At 53.5% G+C, this 18,043-nt stretch overlaps 3 protein-coding genes across 3 annotated transcripts; all 3 read left to right on the forward strand.

The window, feature by feature from the left end:
- The first annotated feature begins 1,530 nt into the window (after positions 1–1,530).
- CCDC28B (coiled-coil domain containing 28B) lies at positions 1,531–7,102 on the forward strand. The gene is made up of 6 exons (XM_064363619.1): positions 1,531–1,779; positions 2,932–3,118; positions 5,154–5,320; positions 5,460–5,653; positions 5,853–5,875; positions 6,908–7,102. The coding sequence occupies exons 2-6, from the start codon at positions 2,955–2,957 to the stop codon at positions 6,960–6,962; spliced, it is 603 nt and encodes a 200-aa protein (XP_064219689.1). The 5' UTR covers positions 1,531–1,779; positions 2,932–2,954; the 3' UTR covers positions 6,963–7,102.
- Positions 7,103–7,403: 301 nt separating this feature from the next.
- IQCC (IQ motif containing C) lies at positions 7,404–9,793 on the forward strand. Its single transcript, XM_064363620.1, is given in 7 exon segments — positions 7,404–7,453; positions 7,865–8,008; positions 8,218–8,470; positions 8,712–8,830; positions 8,951–9,559; positions 9,561–9,603; positions 9,606–9,793. Coding segments are annotated over 7 exon segments (1,398 nt in total). The 5' UTR covers positions 7,404–7,411.
- A 1,007-nt stretch (positions 9,794–10,800) lies between these two features.
- On the forward strand, positions 10,801–17,869 carry DCDC2B (doublecortin domain containing 2B). Its single transcript, XM_012440982.3, is given in 11 exon segments — positions 10,801–11,063; positions 13,085–13,136; positions 13,580–13,656; positions 13,877–14,008; positions 14,301–14,447; positions 14,565–14,604; positions 16,638–16,746; positions 16,749–16,772; positions 17,287–17,390; positions 17,644–17,674; positions 17,677–17,869. Coding segments are annotated over 11 exon segments (1,041 nt in total). The 3' UTR covers positions 17,739–17,869.
- Positions 17,870–18,043: the final 174 nt, after the last annotated feature.

The following is an 18,043-nucleotide window of genomic DNA, read 5'->3' on the forward strand; positions in this document are numbered from 1 at the left end:
GTAGACGTGTTCACACTGGTTGTGACAGTCCCAGCAGAGCCTCTGACCCTTCTAACCAGGTCCTGATAAATGTTTTTTCTGTGCTGACCATGTTATTTCCAGTCACAGATCTGGAGGGTGGGGGTGGGGGGGAGCTGTTGCCCCAACTCTTGGAACTTCCAAGCAAAGCAGCTCTGAGAATAGTGAGGTTTCTGACCCCCCAATGAGGCAGCTGAGGATGGGAACCACAAGGGTGCTCCCTCTGTCAGCAGCAGTGCCAATGTCTAGCAGCTCCGGGGGAGGGAAGGAGAGGGATTTCCGTGGTCCCCACTCTGGCCTCCTGGTTATTGAAAAAGTCTAGGGCTGGGCACGGTGGCTCACGCCTGTAATCCCAGCACTTTGGGAGGCCAAGGTGGGTGGATCACGAGGTCAAGAGATCGAGACCATCCTGGTCAACATGATGAAACCCCGTCTCTACTAAAAATACAAAAAAATTAGCTGGGCATGGTGGCGCGTGCCTGTAATCCCAGCGACTAAGGAGGCTGAGGCAGGAGAATTGCCTGAACCCAGGAGGCGGAGGTTGCGGTGAGCCGAGATCGTGCCATTGCACTCCAGCCTGGGCAACAAGAGCGAAACTCCGTCTCAAAAAAAAAAAAAAAAAAACAGAAAAAGTCTAGAGAATTACTCTCTCCCCTTGTGGAGTGGTCTGTGTTGGAAGTACCCGAGAAGGAATCCTGAGCAGGTGCCCTCAGGAGCAGTGCCTATGGCCCCTCACATCACTAGAGGCCCAAACTCGGGAAGCCGCTCCTGCCCAGGGAGGGGGAAGGTGGGCTGGGTGGCTGTATACACTGCCCTGGGCCAGCTCACTTGAGCCTGCTGGACCGCCTGGCCAAACACGAGCCTCTCTCCTGTTGTATCAGATGCTGCTCTGGGGACCTGCGCCAGGAGTCTCTCTGCCAGAGCTTTAAATAGCTGCCCCACTGATCTGGCTGCGAGCAGCAGCAGCCACACTAGGTCAGCTGCCTTTCGGCGCTCAGGTTTCCCTGAGGACTGGAGTCAAGTGCCAGGGAATCGCGTGATCTTCCCTATGACCTGGTGCTCCCCATACCTGTCTCCTAGGCCTGGGGAGTGGGGAGGGCTCCTGTCATTTCATTTGTGGCAAAAGACAGGCCCCAACACTTAATAGAGAAAACTGCCTGGTGGTGTAGGGAGAGGGGTTTTGCCCTCAAAAGACTTGCTTACTTTCAGTAGACTGGGGAATGACACTGGTATCTTCCTTCAGGGTTGTTATGGGAATTAAATGTACCTAAAGGGCTCAGTGGAGCACTGGGCTCACTCCATTGATGGCTGTCTTTGCTCGCAGTGTTTTCCTGCTGCTGCTGCTGACGCTTGTGCTGCTTCTATGCTTACATTCTCTCTCTCTCTCCTCACTGTCTCTCCTCTCCCCCGCCCCACCCCCCCTTCTGACAAAGCCTCCACCATTTTGTAAGGAACTGTAGCTTCTCTGTGAAACTGCCGGGAAAGGGAAAATCTTTTTAAAATCGACGTCACACAGACAACAGGGTCCCCTAGGTTCAGACGGGGAGGTGAGATAGAGTGAGAAGAAAGGAACGGCTTAGCACATGCGGGGATGCTCCTCCCTTCTCACCCTTCCCAGCTAAGGAGAAGGTCACTTTCTCTTTAAATGCAAATTAACTCCCTCCAGCTTAGCTTCCACCCAGTGGTGTTCCCGGGAGGAGAGGGCGGAGGGCGGAGGGAACTTGCACTGAAGAAGCATCACTCGAGACCCCAAACCTTCAGGTCAGTAGCCCCCTGAGAGTGAGGGTGGGGGCGGAATGACGCGGGTCTGACGCTCCGTCTTCGAGCGCGGCTCCGGAGCTGAGCGATGCGTTTGGCACATGGCTTTGGAGCCCGGGCGTGGGAAATAGATCCCCAGTCGCCCCAGCCGCTCCTGGTGGGGGGCTCCGGCTCCAGTGCTATCAAGTTCCTAATTGGGTCAAGCTGCTGCAGGGAGAGGCAGAGGATGCGCTATCTCCCCTCCCCACACCCCCAAACCCTGTCGGTGCCAGCCAGCTGTGTGCCAGTGTAAATGCTTAAGCGCCAGTCCCCCCCCCCCCCACACACACCCCAGAGTTCGGAGTTAGGCTTGGTAGCAGCAGCTGGAATGAGACTTCCAGAGGAGAAGACCCCAGTCGACCAGAGGCTTCGGGGGCGGGGCTGGACCCGAGGCGGCGGAGCAGCCTATCCACAGCCTCAGCCATTGTCGGAGGCCCAGGCAGCCAGCGGCCGACCACCCAGCCCATCCTGGCAGCAGCTGGAAGAACACCCGGGGGAACTTCTGGGAGTCCCTGGTGTTTTCGGTTGGGGGTGGGTGGAAGAGGAGGGATGCCGGTGTCTAAGTGGGGGAAACCCACAGTGAACCCTGCCCTGTGTGCTGCGGCTTCTCCTACAATAATCCAGACCCTGGGGCCTTCCCAGGTGCCCCCCTCCCGCCTGCACCTTGGCCCCCTCCCATGATGATAGGGTTTGTCAGCCTCTGCTTAGGCCACTGATAAATAGAATGGGGCTTAGTGAAGACACTCCTAATCCTCAGCTGGGCCCCTGCAGTTCACCTCCGTCCTGTCTCCCACTACATTTCCTCTACCAGCCCCGCCCCCCCAGCCTTGGGGACAGGAAACCACAGTAGTGCCAAGATAATTGTGTTTGGTCCTGCCCTTTCAGGAGGGGCCTAGGTTTTCAGGCAGATGGGGAAATACGGTGGACCTTAGAAGGTCCTTAAAGTGTACATCCGTGACCCCGAAAGCAGACACTGACATCTGGCTCTGCCCCTACCGTACAAATGAGGGAACAAGTTAGAAGGTGCCAGGGCCCTTCCTTTGCAGCTCTCAGGGATTGTGGGGTGAAGGGCTAACTTTGCCCCTGGCTATCTTTGTGGGGTTGCTTCCCTCCTAGGTGTGAGGCCCATACGGCACCCAATGGATGACAAGAAGAAGAAACGGAGTCCCAAGCCCTGCCTGGCCCAGCCAGCCCAGGCCCCAGGCACACTACGCAGGGTCCCTGTGCCTACCAGCCACAGTGGCTCCTTGGCCCTAGGACTTCCTCATCTGCCATCCCCCAAGCAGCGGGCCAAGTTCAAGAGGTGGGTACAGAGGGAAGCAAAGCAAAGGAGGAGGGACCCCAAATCTGGGCTGCATTTGAGAGGAAAGCAAAGGGGGTCTCTGCCTTTAGTTCCTAAGCAATCATTGATGCCTTTCTGGAGCAGGCCCCTGAGAACTCAGAGCTCACTCAGACCCAGTCCCTACCTTCAACTGTGTGGCAAAAAGGCCAGGTAGGTCACTGGGATCACACAGCATGAGGATGTGTCTCAGAGGAGGGAGTGAGCAACTCTGCCAGAAAGTGAATGTTCCACGCTGAGAGGCTTACCTGGCATAAATATGGAAGAAAGCTATTACCTGAAAGGTTTCAGGAACCACAGGTGGTTTGGGGGCTCTGGAGTATCAGAGGACAGGAAATGGTGAGGGAATACCTGGAGGCACAATTTGAATTCTGTTGAATTTTTTTTTATGATTGGGAGTTTGCATGCTGCCTTATGATGTATCCATGTTTGTTCCCCACTAAATACAATGTATTCTTTCTCCAGTTGTTCCAAATAAGACCACTGTGTTTCCCTGAGTTTTGCACACCACTTGTCTAAGAGGCATGAAGCTCAAGGCTGGGGAGAGAGTAGCAGGAAAGGCAACTGGGGAGGCAGGAGAGGGCCAGGCTGGCAGGGGCATTCAATTTTATCCTGAGGGCAGTGGAAACTTTAAGACAGGGGTTTTTTTTTTAGTTTAGTTTTTTTTTTTTTTTAATGTATTTTTGGTTTTGTTTAAAACAGTTTTTAAATAAAAGAGGGCTGGCTAGGTGCGGTGGCTCACACCTGTAATCCCAGCACTTGGAGACTCCGAGGTGGGTAAATCATCTGAGGTCAAGGGTTTGAGACCAGCCTGGCCAACATGGTGAAACCCCATCTCTACTAAAAATATAAAAATTAGCCAGGCATGGTGGTGGGCACCTGTAATCCCAGCTACTTGGGAGGCTGAGGCAGGAGAATCACTTGAACCTGTGAGGCGGAGGTTGCAGGACTGCACTCCAGCCTGTGCGACAGAGTGAGACTCTGTCTCAAAAAAATTATTTTTAATTTAAAAAAAAAAGGGCTACTGGGCGCGGTGGCTCACGCCTGTAATCCCAGCACTTTGGGAGGCTGAGGTGGGTGGATCATGAGGTCAAGAGATCGAGACCATCCTGGTCAACATGGTGAAACCCCGTCTCTACTAAAAATACAAAAAATTAGCTGGGCACGGTGGTGCGTGTCTGTAATCCCAGCTACTCGGGAGGCTGAGGCAGGAGAATTGCCTGAACCCAGGAGGCGGAGGTTGCGGTGAGCCGAGATCGCACCATTGCACTCCAGCCTGGGTAACAAGAGCGAAACTCCGTCTCAAAAAAAAAAAAAAAAAAAAGGGGCTAGGTGCCATGGCTCACACCTGTAATCCCAGCACTTTGGGAAGCTGAGGCAGGCGGTTCACATGATGTCAGGAGTTCAAGACCAGCCTGGCCAACGTGGTGAAACCCCGTCTCTACTAAAAATTTAAAAATTAACAGGGTGCAGTGGCAGGCACCTGTAATCCCAGCTACTCAGGAGGCTGAGGCATGAGAAGCGCTTGAACCCAGGAGGCGAGGTTGCAGAGAGCTGAGAGTATGCCACTGCATTCCAGCCTGGCGACAGAATGAGACTAGGTCTCAAAAAAAAAAGAGGGACAGTAAGATATTTTGGGAAGAGGTAAGATAGCCCTTGTGGCAATAAAGGAGTAAGCTGTCTCTACATACACTGAAGATTAGGGGGATAAGTGATTCACTCAGGGTCATAGAACAAATGAGTGAGGCACTCAGGAAGCCAGGGACCCCCTTCCAGGCATGGCTCTGGCTGTGTTATTAGCAGAAAAGAATTATTTTTGCCCTCTTCATGCCTCCTCACTCACTCCCTTCCTGGTGCTCAAGGGAGGACCATAAACGTATCCATTTCTGCTCATGAGTAGATGGGCAGATGAATTAGTGCATAGGCAGAAGACACAAAAGATCTGGAGGTGCCTGACTGCCCCTGACCCTGTGATCATGGTCATGTCCACCCCACCCAGAGTAGGCAAGGAGAAGTGCCGCCCAGTGCTGGCCGGAGGTGGAGGCGGCTCTGCAGGCACGCCCCTGCAGCACTCCTTCCTGACTGAGGTGACTGATGTCTATGAGATGGAGGGGGGACTCCTGAACCTGCTCAATGATTTTCACTCGGGCCGGCTGCAGGCCTTCGGTGAGTCCTGGGGGTGGGGCTCAGAGGGTCTGGGGATACTGTGGATAGGGCTGGAGGGCCTGGTCCGTGGGGTATGGCTGGGACCAGGGTCCAGGGTTCCAGGAATCTTTCCCAGGGTTCAGACAGAGCTTCATTCCAGGGAAGGAATGCTCCTTTGAGCAGCTGGAGCACGTTCGAGAGATGCAAGAGAAGCTGGCTCGGCTGCACTTCAGCCTAGACGTGTGTGGGGAGGAGGAGGATGATGAAGAGGAAGAGGATGGGGTCACTGAGGGGCTGCCGGAGGAGCAGAAGAAGACGATGGCTGACCGTAACTTGGACCAGCTGCTTAGCAATGTGGGTTCATGTCTGGGTACTTTGGTTCCTGTGGCACCAGGGGTGGAGGAGGTACATGCTCCCTGGGTGAAAAGGTGGGAGTGCATGGATCCAAGAGCTCTGGGCCCCTCAGCTTCCCTAGAAGATAGCCCCCAGAGCATTGGGGAGTTGGCTTGGTGCCCCTCCTAACAGAAGCTTCCCTTTCTCTCTTTATTGACAGCTGGAAGACCTGAGTAATTCGATGTATCCTTTCCAAGGAACCCAACTGTGTGTATGTTCCTGAGAGGTCAGTTTCCTCCTCCTCAGCACCCTCCAGGAGTATTCGCACACAACCAACTTCCCCACCTCTTGCACTCTTGTCAGATTTAGCCAGATTGCCCGAACCCAGGTACAGGAATTTAGAATTTCCCAAAAATTAGAAGAAAAAGAAAAGTGGTTGCTGAGACTCAAGGGAATGACTCAAAAAAAAAAAAAAAAAAAAAAAAAAGGCAGGGCGTAGTGGCTCACGCCTTTAATCCAGGCACTTTGGAGGCCAAGGCGGGCGGATCACCTGAGGTCGGGAGTTCAAGACCAGCCTGACCAACATGGTGAAACCCCATCTTAAAAAAAAAAAAAAAAGAAAAAGAAAAGAAAGAAAGAAAAGTGGTTGCAAGGCCGGACATGGCGGCTCACGCCTGTAATCCCAGCACTTTGAGAGGATGAGGCGGGTGGATCACGAGATCAAGAGATTGAGACCATCCTGGCCAACATGGTGAAACCCTGTCTCTACTAAAAAAAATACAAAAATTAGCTGGGTGTGGTGGGGAGCGCCTATAGTCCCAGCTGCTCGGGAGGCTGAGGCAGGAGAATCGCTTGAGCCCAGGAGGCAGAGATTGCAGTGAGCCAAGATTGCGCCACTGTACTCCCAGCCTGGAGACAGAGTGAGACTGTGTCTCAAAAAAAGAAAAAAAAAAGTGGTTGCAGGAGATGTTTTACTACTGATCAAAATCTTTGCGAGTACTTTAGCTGACACCAATCATGGCAAAGCTTGCCTGATGTCCTCCTATCCTTTCAGCATTGAGCAATTATTTTTACTGATTTACCACCTCACCTGGTCCTCAGTCAGAAACAGAGCACACACCCCAGTGTGTTTGAAGAGAGAGGGAGTGAGAGAGGGCAGGCGGGGACTGCAACCTCAGGCCACAGCCTTTGCACAGGTGAGGGAACTAAGCCCGTGCAGGATGGGAGACGGGTGGGAGGACTGGTCCAAAGCGCCGCGATCCTTGACGGGCACAGCCAGAAGCTGCACCTGGCCGAGAACGCCGAGCCTGAGGAGCAGTCTGCTGCGTAGGTGTCCCACGCAGGCCCACACTGCTCCTCGCATTCTCTTCAAACTGTGACTTTTTACGGACTCGGGCTGGTGTTCCGCGGCCCCCCAGGTGCTATGGGGGAGGGGGGCACTGGATGGAATTAAACCAGAGAGAAAAGAAAGCGGCTCCGTGTCCTGCTTCCCTTCATTGCCTCTTTTCTCCCGGCCTCCGCGGAGACAGCCCAGCGCCGCGGGCCTTTGGTTATGGAGGTCCCGCCTGCGGGACTGGAGTGCCCCTTGCGGCTGTGGGAAGGGGAGTCGGGGGCTGGGGCAACGCAGGTCACCAGTCGCGAGGACGCCTTTATCCCAGACGGGAGAAAGTTGCCGTGGGGACGGCAGGGCGGGGCCCAAGCCTGCGCTTGCTCGGCAGCGGCGCCGACCAATGACGTACTGCGCAGGCGCGCGGCAGGCCTGTCGGGCCGTTGGCGCCCATGGAGCGGGAGCTGCTGGTTCGGAGGGTGTTGGCGATGCAGGTGCGGGGGCGGGCGTGGGGTGCACAGGATTTTCCCTTAGGGAAATCATGGGGTCTTGTACCGGGACCTCACAGCGAGACCCTTACCTGCACACCAACCTCTGGAGATACCGGCCTCCCAACCGCGCTGAGGAAAGCTGGGACCCACAGACTCCCTGTCCTGCGCGCCCCCACTCCCACCACACGCTCGCGCGGTGTCAGGGAAACAGGAAGAGCCTTAAGGCGAGGAGGAGCATCCAGTCCGGCATCCTCCCTCTAGCCCCTCGGAGCCCCAGCGCACAGCCCACCTATCCCTTCCCCGCCGCCGGGTCCCCGCTAGCATTCGCCGGGACGACCTCTCCAGGACACTCCTCTGAGAGGCCCCCTCTCTTACCGTGATGAGGAACTTCTTCGCTCTCGTTCTCCACTCCAGGCCTGCGTTCGGGGCTGGTTGGTCCGACGCCAGTTTCAGAGCCTGCGAGCTGAGTATGAGGCGATTGTACAAGAGATCGAGGGCGACCTGGGCACGCTTCAGTGGACCGAGGGCCGCATTCCCAGGCCACGGTTCCTCCGAGAGGTAGGACACACCTAGGAGAGAAGGGAAGGAGGGCTTGGGCAGAGTGGATCCCACCCTTCCTGGTGACAAAGTTTTCTCACTGGAAGAGGCAGCAGATTCACCTCCTCACACCCTAGCCCTTAACCCTCACCAACTTGTCTGCCGGATCATGGTGCCCAGATACTTGGAAGGGTTAAGCCGTGGGCTTTCACATCTCTCTAATTTCTCAGAAGGCAAAATCCCATCAGACCTGGAAAGCAGGAGACAGGGTAGCAAATCCGGAGCAGGAGCTGTGGAACCACATCCCGTGTAAAGAGTCTGAGGCAGAGGCCACCTGGGAGGAGATGGTGCTGAAGAAGTCAGGAGAGAGCTCAGCAATCCAAGGAAGCCTCTGCAGAGATCACAGCCCCTGGCTTCAGATGGAGCAGAACAGGAAACCCAGCCAAGAGGAGACCAGAGACACGACAGGGATGGAGACTCCAGGTACCTCTCTGCCGAGATCAGGGCAAGCCCTTGACCCTCTCTGTGCCTCAGCCTCTCCATCTGAAGAGTGAAAGGTTTGTGCTAGATAAGCTGCATCCCTTTCCTGTCTTCTCTCTGCCTGGTTAGGGCCACCACATGGTTGGGCAGTGGTGGGGAGGGAGATTCCAAAGTCTAAGGCTAGGCCATTTCCTGGGCTCTGCTGCCTTAAGGTTTTCTCCTTATTTCCTTCCCTCCTTCACAGAAACCACAGATCCAAGACTGTCACACAGCCAACCTGAGCTTCAAGAGCTTCAGTACCACCGCAGCCACTTGGCCATGGAATTGCTCTGGCTGCAACAGGCCATCAATAGCCGTAAGGAGGTAGCATTAACCTGGAACTCTTTCTGAACATTTAGGGTCAAGGGTGGGGGTTAGGGAGAGACCTCCTGCTATGCCCAAGCAGACCTGCTTGGTACAGTGTATGTTCTCTTCCCCCAACAGTACCTAATTCTCAAACAAACACTGAGATTCCCAGAGGCAGGCCCAATCAGAGAGGAGCCCAGTGTGTGCCCAGAACATGGGAAAAAAGCCTGTGAGAGGAACCAGTCACAACCAAGCGCACCACTGGAGGACCAGTCCTACAGAGACAGTACCACTGGAGAGCTAGAACAGGAGGATGACTCCTGCCAGAGGGTCAGATCACCCCACAGATCCCCAGGAAGTCAAGCCACTACACAAAAAACCACTGCTGGGGCTAAATGCAGAGAACCATGCTACAGCAGGGCTGGACCACCGTTGTCAATACCATCGAACAGCCAGGCTCTGGGGGACAGGCTCACCAAAGGGCCAGATGATGGAAGACAGACCTTTGGAGGTACCTGCCTGCTGCAGATGAAAATCCTGGAGGACCAGACCCCCAGAGGCTTAAAACCTAGGGACCATTGTCCCAGGAAGTCCAGGGCACAGCTGCCTGCACTCTGTGAGGACACATATAATAAAGAGACATCTCCCAGAAAACTAGACCACAAAGAGCCTGACTGCCAAACAGTCAGGACACAAGAGTTGGGCCTCTCAGAGGGCCACATCATCTCAGATGGGAGCTTGGTGGCCACCAGAGCATGGTGGCCTCGATCTCTGGAGGACTAAACCACCCAAGAACAGACCCTTAGTGATAGAAGCTCCAGAGATGGAACCTCCAATGAGCCTAGTCACAAAGGACAGAAAAACCAGAGGACTGTACCATGGAGATCAAAGTCACCTGAGATCCTGTCTTCCACAGGGGCAGGCTGTACAGGAGAGGAACAGTGGAGGGGCAGGCCATAGAAAACAGGACCACCTGGCTAGACCCTGGGAAGCCAGGAGAGGACCAAGTTCCAAAGGGGAATGCTATGAAAGGGCAGAGAGGACAAGACCTCATCCTACCTCCCTGGTACCAGCTCTGCCTCCTGCCCCTGCCCCTGGCATCAGTGGCTAGTGGGGCCAAGAGAAGCTGGAGCAGAGAGCTGGCATGAGTATAAGGAAGGAGGAAGGACATGCTTTCAATCTTCTGCCTATGGCTCAATCCAAATTTGTGGATTAGGCGCTGGGCGTGGTGGCTCACACCTATAATCCCAGCACTTTGGGAGGCTGAGGCCAGTGGATCACCTGAGGTCAGAAGTTTGAGACCAGCCTGACCAACATGTTGAAACCCCATCTCAGCTAAAAATACAAAAATTAGATGAGTGTGGTAGCGCATGACTGTAGTCTCAGCTACTTGGGAGGCTGAGACAGGAGAATTGCTTGAACCCAGGAGGTGGAGTTTGCATTGCAGTGAGCCAAGATCGTGCCACTGCACTCCAGCCTGGGTGAGAGAGCGAGACACTGTCTTAAAACACAAAACAAATTTGTGGCTACCTGGGGAAGTAGAATGGGAGACCTGTTGGGAATAAAGGTTTTTCTTAGATTCTGAGCCTGGCTGCTTTCATCTTCTGCTTCTGGCCAGGACAGACTCTGGGCCCTGCTTTTCACTTGCTACTGGCATGGGGCATTGATCCCAGAGCCAGCTGGGAGCCACAGTCCAGGAACAGATCTAGCCATCCTCCTTAGGGAACAACCCCTGAAGCTGATCCCCCATTCAGCTCAGCCTTGTGCTTTAGAGTGGCAAGGAGGCTCTGCAGAGTAAGAAACACCTATGTTTAAGTGTAATCTCCCCAGGGCAGATTGGATGAAACCCTGAATGCAGATAAATGCTCCTGCCAGAGACTCCCTCTGCCTTCCTGGGTGAGAGCGCTGGACTCCACCTCTGATTGGCACCATTCCCAGCCCTTCTTTGGTTGCCTGGAAACAGCTCTGTGTCTCTGACAGACTACACTATGGCGGCTGGCCGTCCAGCAGCCAAGTGGGTTGTGGTGTACCGGAATGGGGACCCCTTCTTCCCAGGCTCCCGGCTGGTGGTGACTCAACGCTGCTTCCCCACCATGGAGGCCTTCCTCTGTGAGGTGACATCAGCCGTGCAGGCCCCACTGGCTGTGCGTGCTCTCTACACTTGTCAAGGCCACCCTGTCACTGACCTGGCAGACTTGAAGAATGGAGGGCAGTATGTGGCCGCTGGCTTTGAACGATTCCACAAGCTCCAGTGAGTGGGCTGGGGCTGATCAAAGAGCCTAGTGAGGGAGGTAACAGCAGTAGCAAGAACGTGTATTCAGTACGTACCACGTATGTACCAGCATGTTACTGGTACTCACTGAACTCTATGGGGCGGAGGGGTTGCCTCCATTAGAAAGGGAAAACAGACAAAAAATCTGCCTAAGAGTACACAACAAATAGTTGAACTGAAATTCAAATAGAATTGTGTGTGTTACTAATGATCACGGCCACGATCAGCCTGTGTGAAGACCACTCTCCTGCAGGTTGAGCCCCTTTTTCCAAACGCTTTTCTTGCTTGGACCCTCTAACATCACCAAACACTCTAAATCCACCCATCCATTCCTCGCCACTGCTTAGGTATCCCAGACTCTGCCGTTAGGCTAGGATCATCCCCCATTGCAGGAGGCGACTGTCTTCCCAGGTGAGAGAAGAATTTGAGTATCTGAGTCTGACTCATGTCTGGCTTCCAGGTCCTACTCTTAGCTCTCAGCTGAGGTTCCTTACTATTAATGTAATGACCAAGAAGGGGAAGTGGCTGGGCAAGGTGACTCATCCCTGTAATCCTAGCACTTTGGGAGGCTGAAGTGGGTGGATCACCTGAGGTTAGGAGTTCGAGAACAGCCTGGCCAATGTGGCAAAACTCTGTCTTGACTAAAAATACAAAAATTAGCTGGGTGTTGTAGCATGTGCCTGTAATCCCAGCTACTCAGGAGGCTGAGGCAGGAGAATTGCTTGAACCTGGGAGGCGGAGGTTGCAGTGAGTTGAGATCGCACCACTGTACTCCTGCCTGGGCGACAGAGCGAGACTCCATGTTAAACAAAAAAGAAAAGGCTGGTCCGAAGGTAGTGAGTTATCTCGATTGTTCACAGTCAGTTACAGATTGAACTCCTTGTTCTACTCTTTCCCCCCTTCTCACTACTGCACTTGACTAGTCTTTAAAAAAAATAATTTAAAAAAAAGGGGGGGTGGGGTGTGCAAAGCTAGGTAGACTAGAATCTAGGCTTCATCCCTTATTTCTTTTTTTTTTGTTTGTTTGTTTTTTGAGACGGAGTTTCGCTCTTGTTACCCAGGCTGGAGTGCAATGGCGCGATCTCGACTCACCGCAACCTCCGCCTCCTGGGTTCAGGCAATTCTCCTGCCTCAGCCTCCTGAGTAGCTGGGATTACAGGCACGAGCCACCATGCCCAGCTGATTTTTTGTATTTTTAATAGAGACGGGGTTTCACCATGTTGACCAGGATGGTCTCGATCTCTTGACCTCGTGATCCACCCGCCTCGGCCTCCCAAAGTGCTGGGATTACAGGCTTGAGCCACCGCGCCCGGCCATCCCTTATTTCTTGTGTGACTTTGGGCAATTCAATTTCCTGGAGTCTCATACAAAATGGAGATAAAATGATCTATTTCATGAATGAAAACATTCTTGGGATATAGCAGGATGCATAATGCACTAGTTTCTAGTTTCTCGGTTTTTTTTTTTTTTTAGACAGGGTCTTGCTCTGTCGTCCAGGCTAGAGTGCAGTACAGTGACACGATCACTCACTGCAGCCTCGAACTCCTGAGCTCACGCAGTCCTCCTGCCTCAGCCTCCAAAGTAGCTAGGACCACAGGTGCATGCCACCATGCCTGGCTAATGTTTGCTTTTGGTAGCAATGAGGTTGCCCAGGCTGATCTCAAACTCCTGGGCTCAAGTTATCTTCCTGCCTCAGCTTCCCATAGAGCTGGGATTACAGGTGTGAGCTGCCATGCCCTTGACCTTTAATCTCATGGTTAGTATCGAGACCCCGGTCTGGATTTCCAGACTTACCCAGCACTTGCCCCGGCAGCACTTGAGCACTGAAGGAGTCCTAGGACAGGTTCAAGTGCCAGTATATGTTTCTGGACTGAGATGATTGCCGCTATTCCATGGGGAGGGATATCTGGTGAGCTGTACCCCAGCCCAAAATTGACATTATCCAGACCGTTGAGGCCTCAGGCTCCGTGAGATGACCTGTGACCTATCTGTCCTTTCAGCTATTTACCCCATAGAGGGAAGGATCCAGGTGGGAAGAGCTGCAGAGTACAAGTGAGTCCTGGGGACCTGTCCCCCAGCCCCTCTGTCTTCCCATTCCTCCTGGAACAGCCCCCAGTTTGGTCTGGGAAGCCAGGGAAGGAGCAAGATCTGCCAGTTCTATGGGGGGTACTTTGGAGCCAGCTGCTATCCTTCCTAGGGTGTGGGATTTCAAGACACTATTTCTTGCTTCTGTCCCAGGCTTTGACTTTATCTCCAAATTGTGGTTTCCAAAGGAGAGAGGAAGCTGTGAAACACAGATGGGGAGAGGGGGTGGCTAGAATGTAACTTAGGGAACATAGAAGCAACTTTCGGTGAAAGGTGTGACCTGTCTTATCCCTCCTCACCTACTTCCTGCCCCAGTCTGGTTCCAGCCCCCTCACTCCACACTTTGGACAGACCGACCCCTAACCAAAGGCCCCAACTCTCCTGATTTGGAGGCCTGACTTGGGTTTCAGGGTTCTCCGGTGACTCGCCATCTGTGTGATGGGCCCCTTGGACTGCGGCTGCCTGCAGGTGCTCCCTGCTACATCCAGTGAGTGCCAGTGTCAGGGAGCAGGGGTGTATTTTTTAGTGAGACCAAGAAAATGGTGTTGGGTTTGTTCCAGGAGTCCCTGGTTGGGAATATAGAAGTCCAGCATGTTTGATGGGTGAACAGACACCAGTGTTATGGTTATTGCTGGACTTGTGCCACCCTTCCCCTTACATGTAGGGACTCCTGGGGACACTCCCCCTTACCAGGCTTTTTGTCTCAGTGTGTTCAGGAATGGGGACCTGGTAAGTCCCCCATTTAGTCTGAAGCTGCCCCAGACTGCCAGCCAGGATTGGGAAACTGTGTTGAAGCTCCTGACTGAGAAGGTCCAGTTGCAGAGTGGGGCTGTGTGCAAGTGAGTATGGGGACTGGGAGGGCTCAACAGTCCCCAAACAGAACCTCCCCACTGGCTTCAGCTGCGGCTGAGGGTGAAGAGGCAAAAGGAAAGCATATTTGCCTACATGGGACTTCCTCCTATGTCACAGGGAGAGGCCCCTCTGCTGAGCCTTCAGAGGCAAGGTAGAGCCTGGGTGACTAGTGCCGAGGCCAGAGGGCACCTTTGAATAGCTGCACTCACCCCTCAGTCTGCTGAATGTGAAGCAGCATTGCATCTACCAGCCCTTATCCTGCTCACCTCTCTCTCCCAGACTCTGCACCCTGGAGGGGCTCCCACTGTCAGCAGGGGAGGAGCTGGTAAGTGGCCATTACTACGTGGCTGTCGGAGAGGATGAGTTCAAGGCCCTCCCCTATCTGGAGCTGCTGGTGCCCAGCCCTTCCCTGCCCAGGGGCTGCTGGTATGTATGTGGGAGGTGGAGGGGTAACAGGCTGGGCAGAGGAAGCCACCCTCTGGGTCTGTGTGCTTTGACTCCATGCCCTCTGCCCACCACAAGCCTTTCCTTTTGTTGTTGTAGGCATCCTCCAGACTCGAAGTCTAGGGCCCACAGGCAGGGGGTAGGTAACGAAGGGTACAGTGTGGAGTGGGGTGGGAATGGGAGTGACTGTCTGACAACTCTTCTGGCACAGGCTCTAACCTTATTTCACTGCATCCTATTTTTTTGTTTTTTTCTGAGACCGAGTCTCGCTCCGTTGCCCAGGTTGGAGTGCAGTGGCATGATCTTGGCTCACTGTAACCTCCACCTCCCAGGTTCAAGTGATTTTCCTGCCTCAGCCTCCCGAGTAGCTGGGCTTATAGATCCCTGCCATCACACCTGGTTAACTGCATCCTTTTATTCCTTTTTTCTTTTATTTTGAATATAGAGATGAGTCTCACTATGATGCCCAGGCTGGTCTTGAACTCCTGGGCTCAAGCGATCCTGCATCCTCTTAATAATCTTTTCTTGGCCGGGCGCGGTGGCTCACGCCTGTAATCCCAGCACTTTGGGAGGCCAAGGCGGGTGGATCATGAGGTTAAGAGATCGAGACCATCTGGTCAACATGGTGAAACCCCGACTCTACTAAAAATACAAAAAAATGAGCTGGGCATGGTGGCACATGCCTGTAGTCCCAGCTACTCGAGAGGCTGAGGCAGGAGAATTGCTTCAACCCAGGAGGCAGAGGTTGCAGTGAGCCGAGATCGCGCCATTGCACTTCGCCATAACAAGATCGAAATTCCGTCTCAAAAAAAAAAAAAAAAAAAAGATCGAGACCATCCTGGTCAACATGGTGAAACCCCGTCTCTAAATAAATAATAATAATAATCTTTTTTTTTTTTTGAGACAGAGTTTCACTCTTGTTGCCCAGGCTGGAGTGCAATGGTGTGATCTCAGCTTACCGCAACCTCCGCTTTCTGGGTTCAAGCAATTCTCCTGCCTCAGCCTCCTAAGTAGCTGGGATTACAGGCATGCGCCACCAGCCCAGCTAATTTTTTTTTCTGAAACAGAGTTTCACACTTGTTACCCAGTCTGCAGTGAAATGGCATGGTCTCGGCTCACTGCAACCTCTGTCTCCTGGGTTCAAGCGATTCTCCTGCTTCAGGCTCCCAAGTAGCTGGGATTACAGGCATCTGCCACCACGCCTAGCTAATTTGTTGTATTTTTAGTAGAGACAGGGTTTCTTCATGTTGGTCAGGCAGGTCTTGAACTCCCAACCTCAGGTGATCCACCCACCTTGGCCTCCCCAAAGTGCTGGGATTATAGGCATGAGCCACCATACCAGGCCCCTCTTAATAATCTTATGAAAGAAAGATTATCCACATTTTCCAGAGGTGGAAACTGAAGCTCAAAAGAGTGAAGTGGGCTGGGTGTGGTGGCTCATGCCTGTAATCCCAGCACTTTGGGAGGCTGAGGAGGGTGGATCACCTGAGGTCAGGAGTTCAAGACCAGCCTGACCATCATGGTGAAACCCATTTCTACTAAAAATACAAAAATTAGCAGGACGTGGTGGCATGTACTTGTAATTCCAGCTACTCGGGAGGCTGAGGCAGGAGAATCACTTGAACCCTGGAGGCAGAGGTTGCAGTGAGCCAAGATAGAGCCACTGCACTCCAGCCTGGGTGACAGAGTGAGACTCCGTCTCAAAAAAAAAAAAAAAAAGAGTCATTTGTTCAGAGTGACACAGTATTGAGGGGTCAGACCAGAACTCGTCTTCAGGACTCTGATTTGTAGAACTTAATGCCTTTTTGCTAGGTTGGACACTGGGAGAGAGAATTGGCATATTTGGCACAGTAGGGCCCAAGGGAACTTATTCCAGGCCTCAGCCCTCCCAAGAAATGAGCCAGTGAGCACGGGGCATGGTGGTGGGGATGGGGGAGCACAGCCTGGTTTCACTGGGCATCGAGAAGTGCCAGGCACCAACTGCTCTGTCCCTGGATAAGGCAGGCTGATGGGAAGAGGCAGCAAGGAGGGAGGACATAGGTTGTGAAGACAGATGGCATCTCCTCTGCCATGTTCCTGCAGGCGTCAGGGGCTCTCTGAAGCCTCAGTTGGAGAGTAGGAAAGGTAAGAATGGCCAGCAACCAGGTTCCAAACCCAGTGTCCTTTCTATAGGCCCAAGGCCACGGGGCACAGGTAACCCAGCCCTCTCCAAAGGAACCAGACCAAATCGAGCCATCCACTTTCTATGCCAGACCCCAGAAGACCATTCAGCCAAGAAGCAAGCCCCTACAATCTCATTCCTATCAGGTGAGGGGCCCCTGGGGCTCAGGCCCTCCTCAGCTGCCCTTTGATCGTGACATAGGTTGGTCCTTGATGTTGTTGGGGATGTCCATGGGAGCAGAATGCCCAGACACAAAGCTGGCACTGGAAAAAAAAAAAAAAAAAAAGAAAAGATAAAGGAGTTTGAGCCTACTGGCTCAGGAGACTGCCCATAACAACAAAAAAAAAGCTGGCCCTGACCTCATCCTAACTGTCTCCAGCTCCCCCATCTGCATATCCTGTCCCTTCTTCACAGGCCTTGTCACACAAAAAGAAGCGCCTGGAAAGGGCAGTGCTTAAAGCGACGAGACTTCAGGGGTGGGATTTAGAGGGGATGCGGATGGGACCAAAGGCCCACCTCTCACTTCCCTGCCATGCTGGGAGGTGGTGGGGAAGGCAGAACCAGGTTCAGGGGAGGGAAAGGGGCTGGCATGAAGGTCCAGGGCAGGAATGCTGAGGGCTCCTCAGCCTGGGCATCAGCCAACGCTGCCTCCCTCTTTAGGAGTTACAGGAATATATGGGGCTCCCCACCCAAGGAAGGAGACAGCAGGGGCCCAGGAAGTAGCAGATGATGAAGACACCCAGACAGAGGAGCCCTTGGATCAGGTAAGCTGTTGGATCAGTAAACAGTATATTGGGATGGGAGGAGTTCTGAACTGGAAACTAGCAGCCCGGGGCCCCAGAAACAGTTCTCCCTTATGATTGAAGGCAAACGGATCTCCTAACTTCCTACCTTGTTAAATGAGGAAGTAGTTCCTAATTTCCGTGTCTTTCTTTCTTGGGGTCAGGACCTCCTGGCTGAGAGCTGGAGGCTGGCCACACTCTCACTCCATTCTGCATGGCCTTTCACTTCCTCCAGAGGGCAGCACAGATAGTGGAAGAGGCCTTGCCCCGGAAAACCAGCCTGGGGCTGGAGCTGCTATCTCAGCCTCAACCCCTGCTCTGCCATCTTGAGAGCCCACAGCTCCAAAGAACTGGGGACTACCACTCTGGCCACCTTTTGTCCTCAGCCTCCAGCAGCTTGTTCCTCAGGAGCCACCACCTCCCCTGGGCTCACAGGGTACACTGCAGCCTCCTTAGCCTTCCCCGTTCTGCTCCTACACCCACAGCCCAGCCTTCCCTTCCTCTGAGCAGGGCAGCCCTGGCTGTGGGGGCTACTTCCTTATGGGATTCTCTGGCCAGAGAAAGTAGCTGACTGAGCCTGGGAGAGGCCACAAACGTGGGAGCAGGTTTGTCACAATAAAATAATACTTATTAAC

This window comes from Aotus nancymaae, unplaced genomic scaffold, assembly GCF_030222135.1.
Source record: "Aotus nancymaae isolate 86718 unplaced genomic scaffold, 86718_ANA_hifiasm-v0.15.2.pri h1tg000053l, whole genome shotgun sequence".
NCBI classification, from domain to species: Eukaryota; Metazoa; Chordata; class Mammalia; order Primates; family Aotidae; genus Aotus; species Aotus nancymaae.

Excerpts from the sequence above, each read along its gene's own strand:
- CCDC28B (XM_064363619.1), top strand. The coding sequence starts at position 2,955 with ATGGATGACAAGAAGAAGAAACGGAGTCCCAAGCCCTGCCTGGCCCAG. Across the intron at positions 3,119-5,153 it reads CAGCGGGCCAAGTTCAAGAG|AGTAGGCAAGGAGAAGTGCC; the intron begins GTGGGTACAGAG and ends CACCCCACCCAG. Across the intron at positions 5,654-5,852 it reads TGGACCAGCTGCTTAGCAAT|CTGGAAGACCTGAGTAATTC; the intron begins GTGGGTTCATGT and ends CTTTATTGACAG.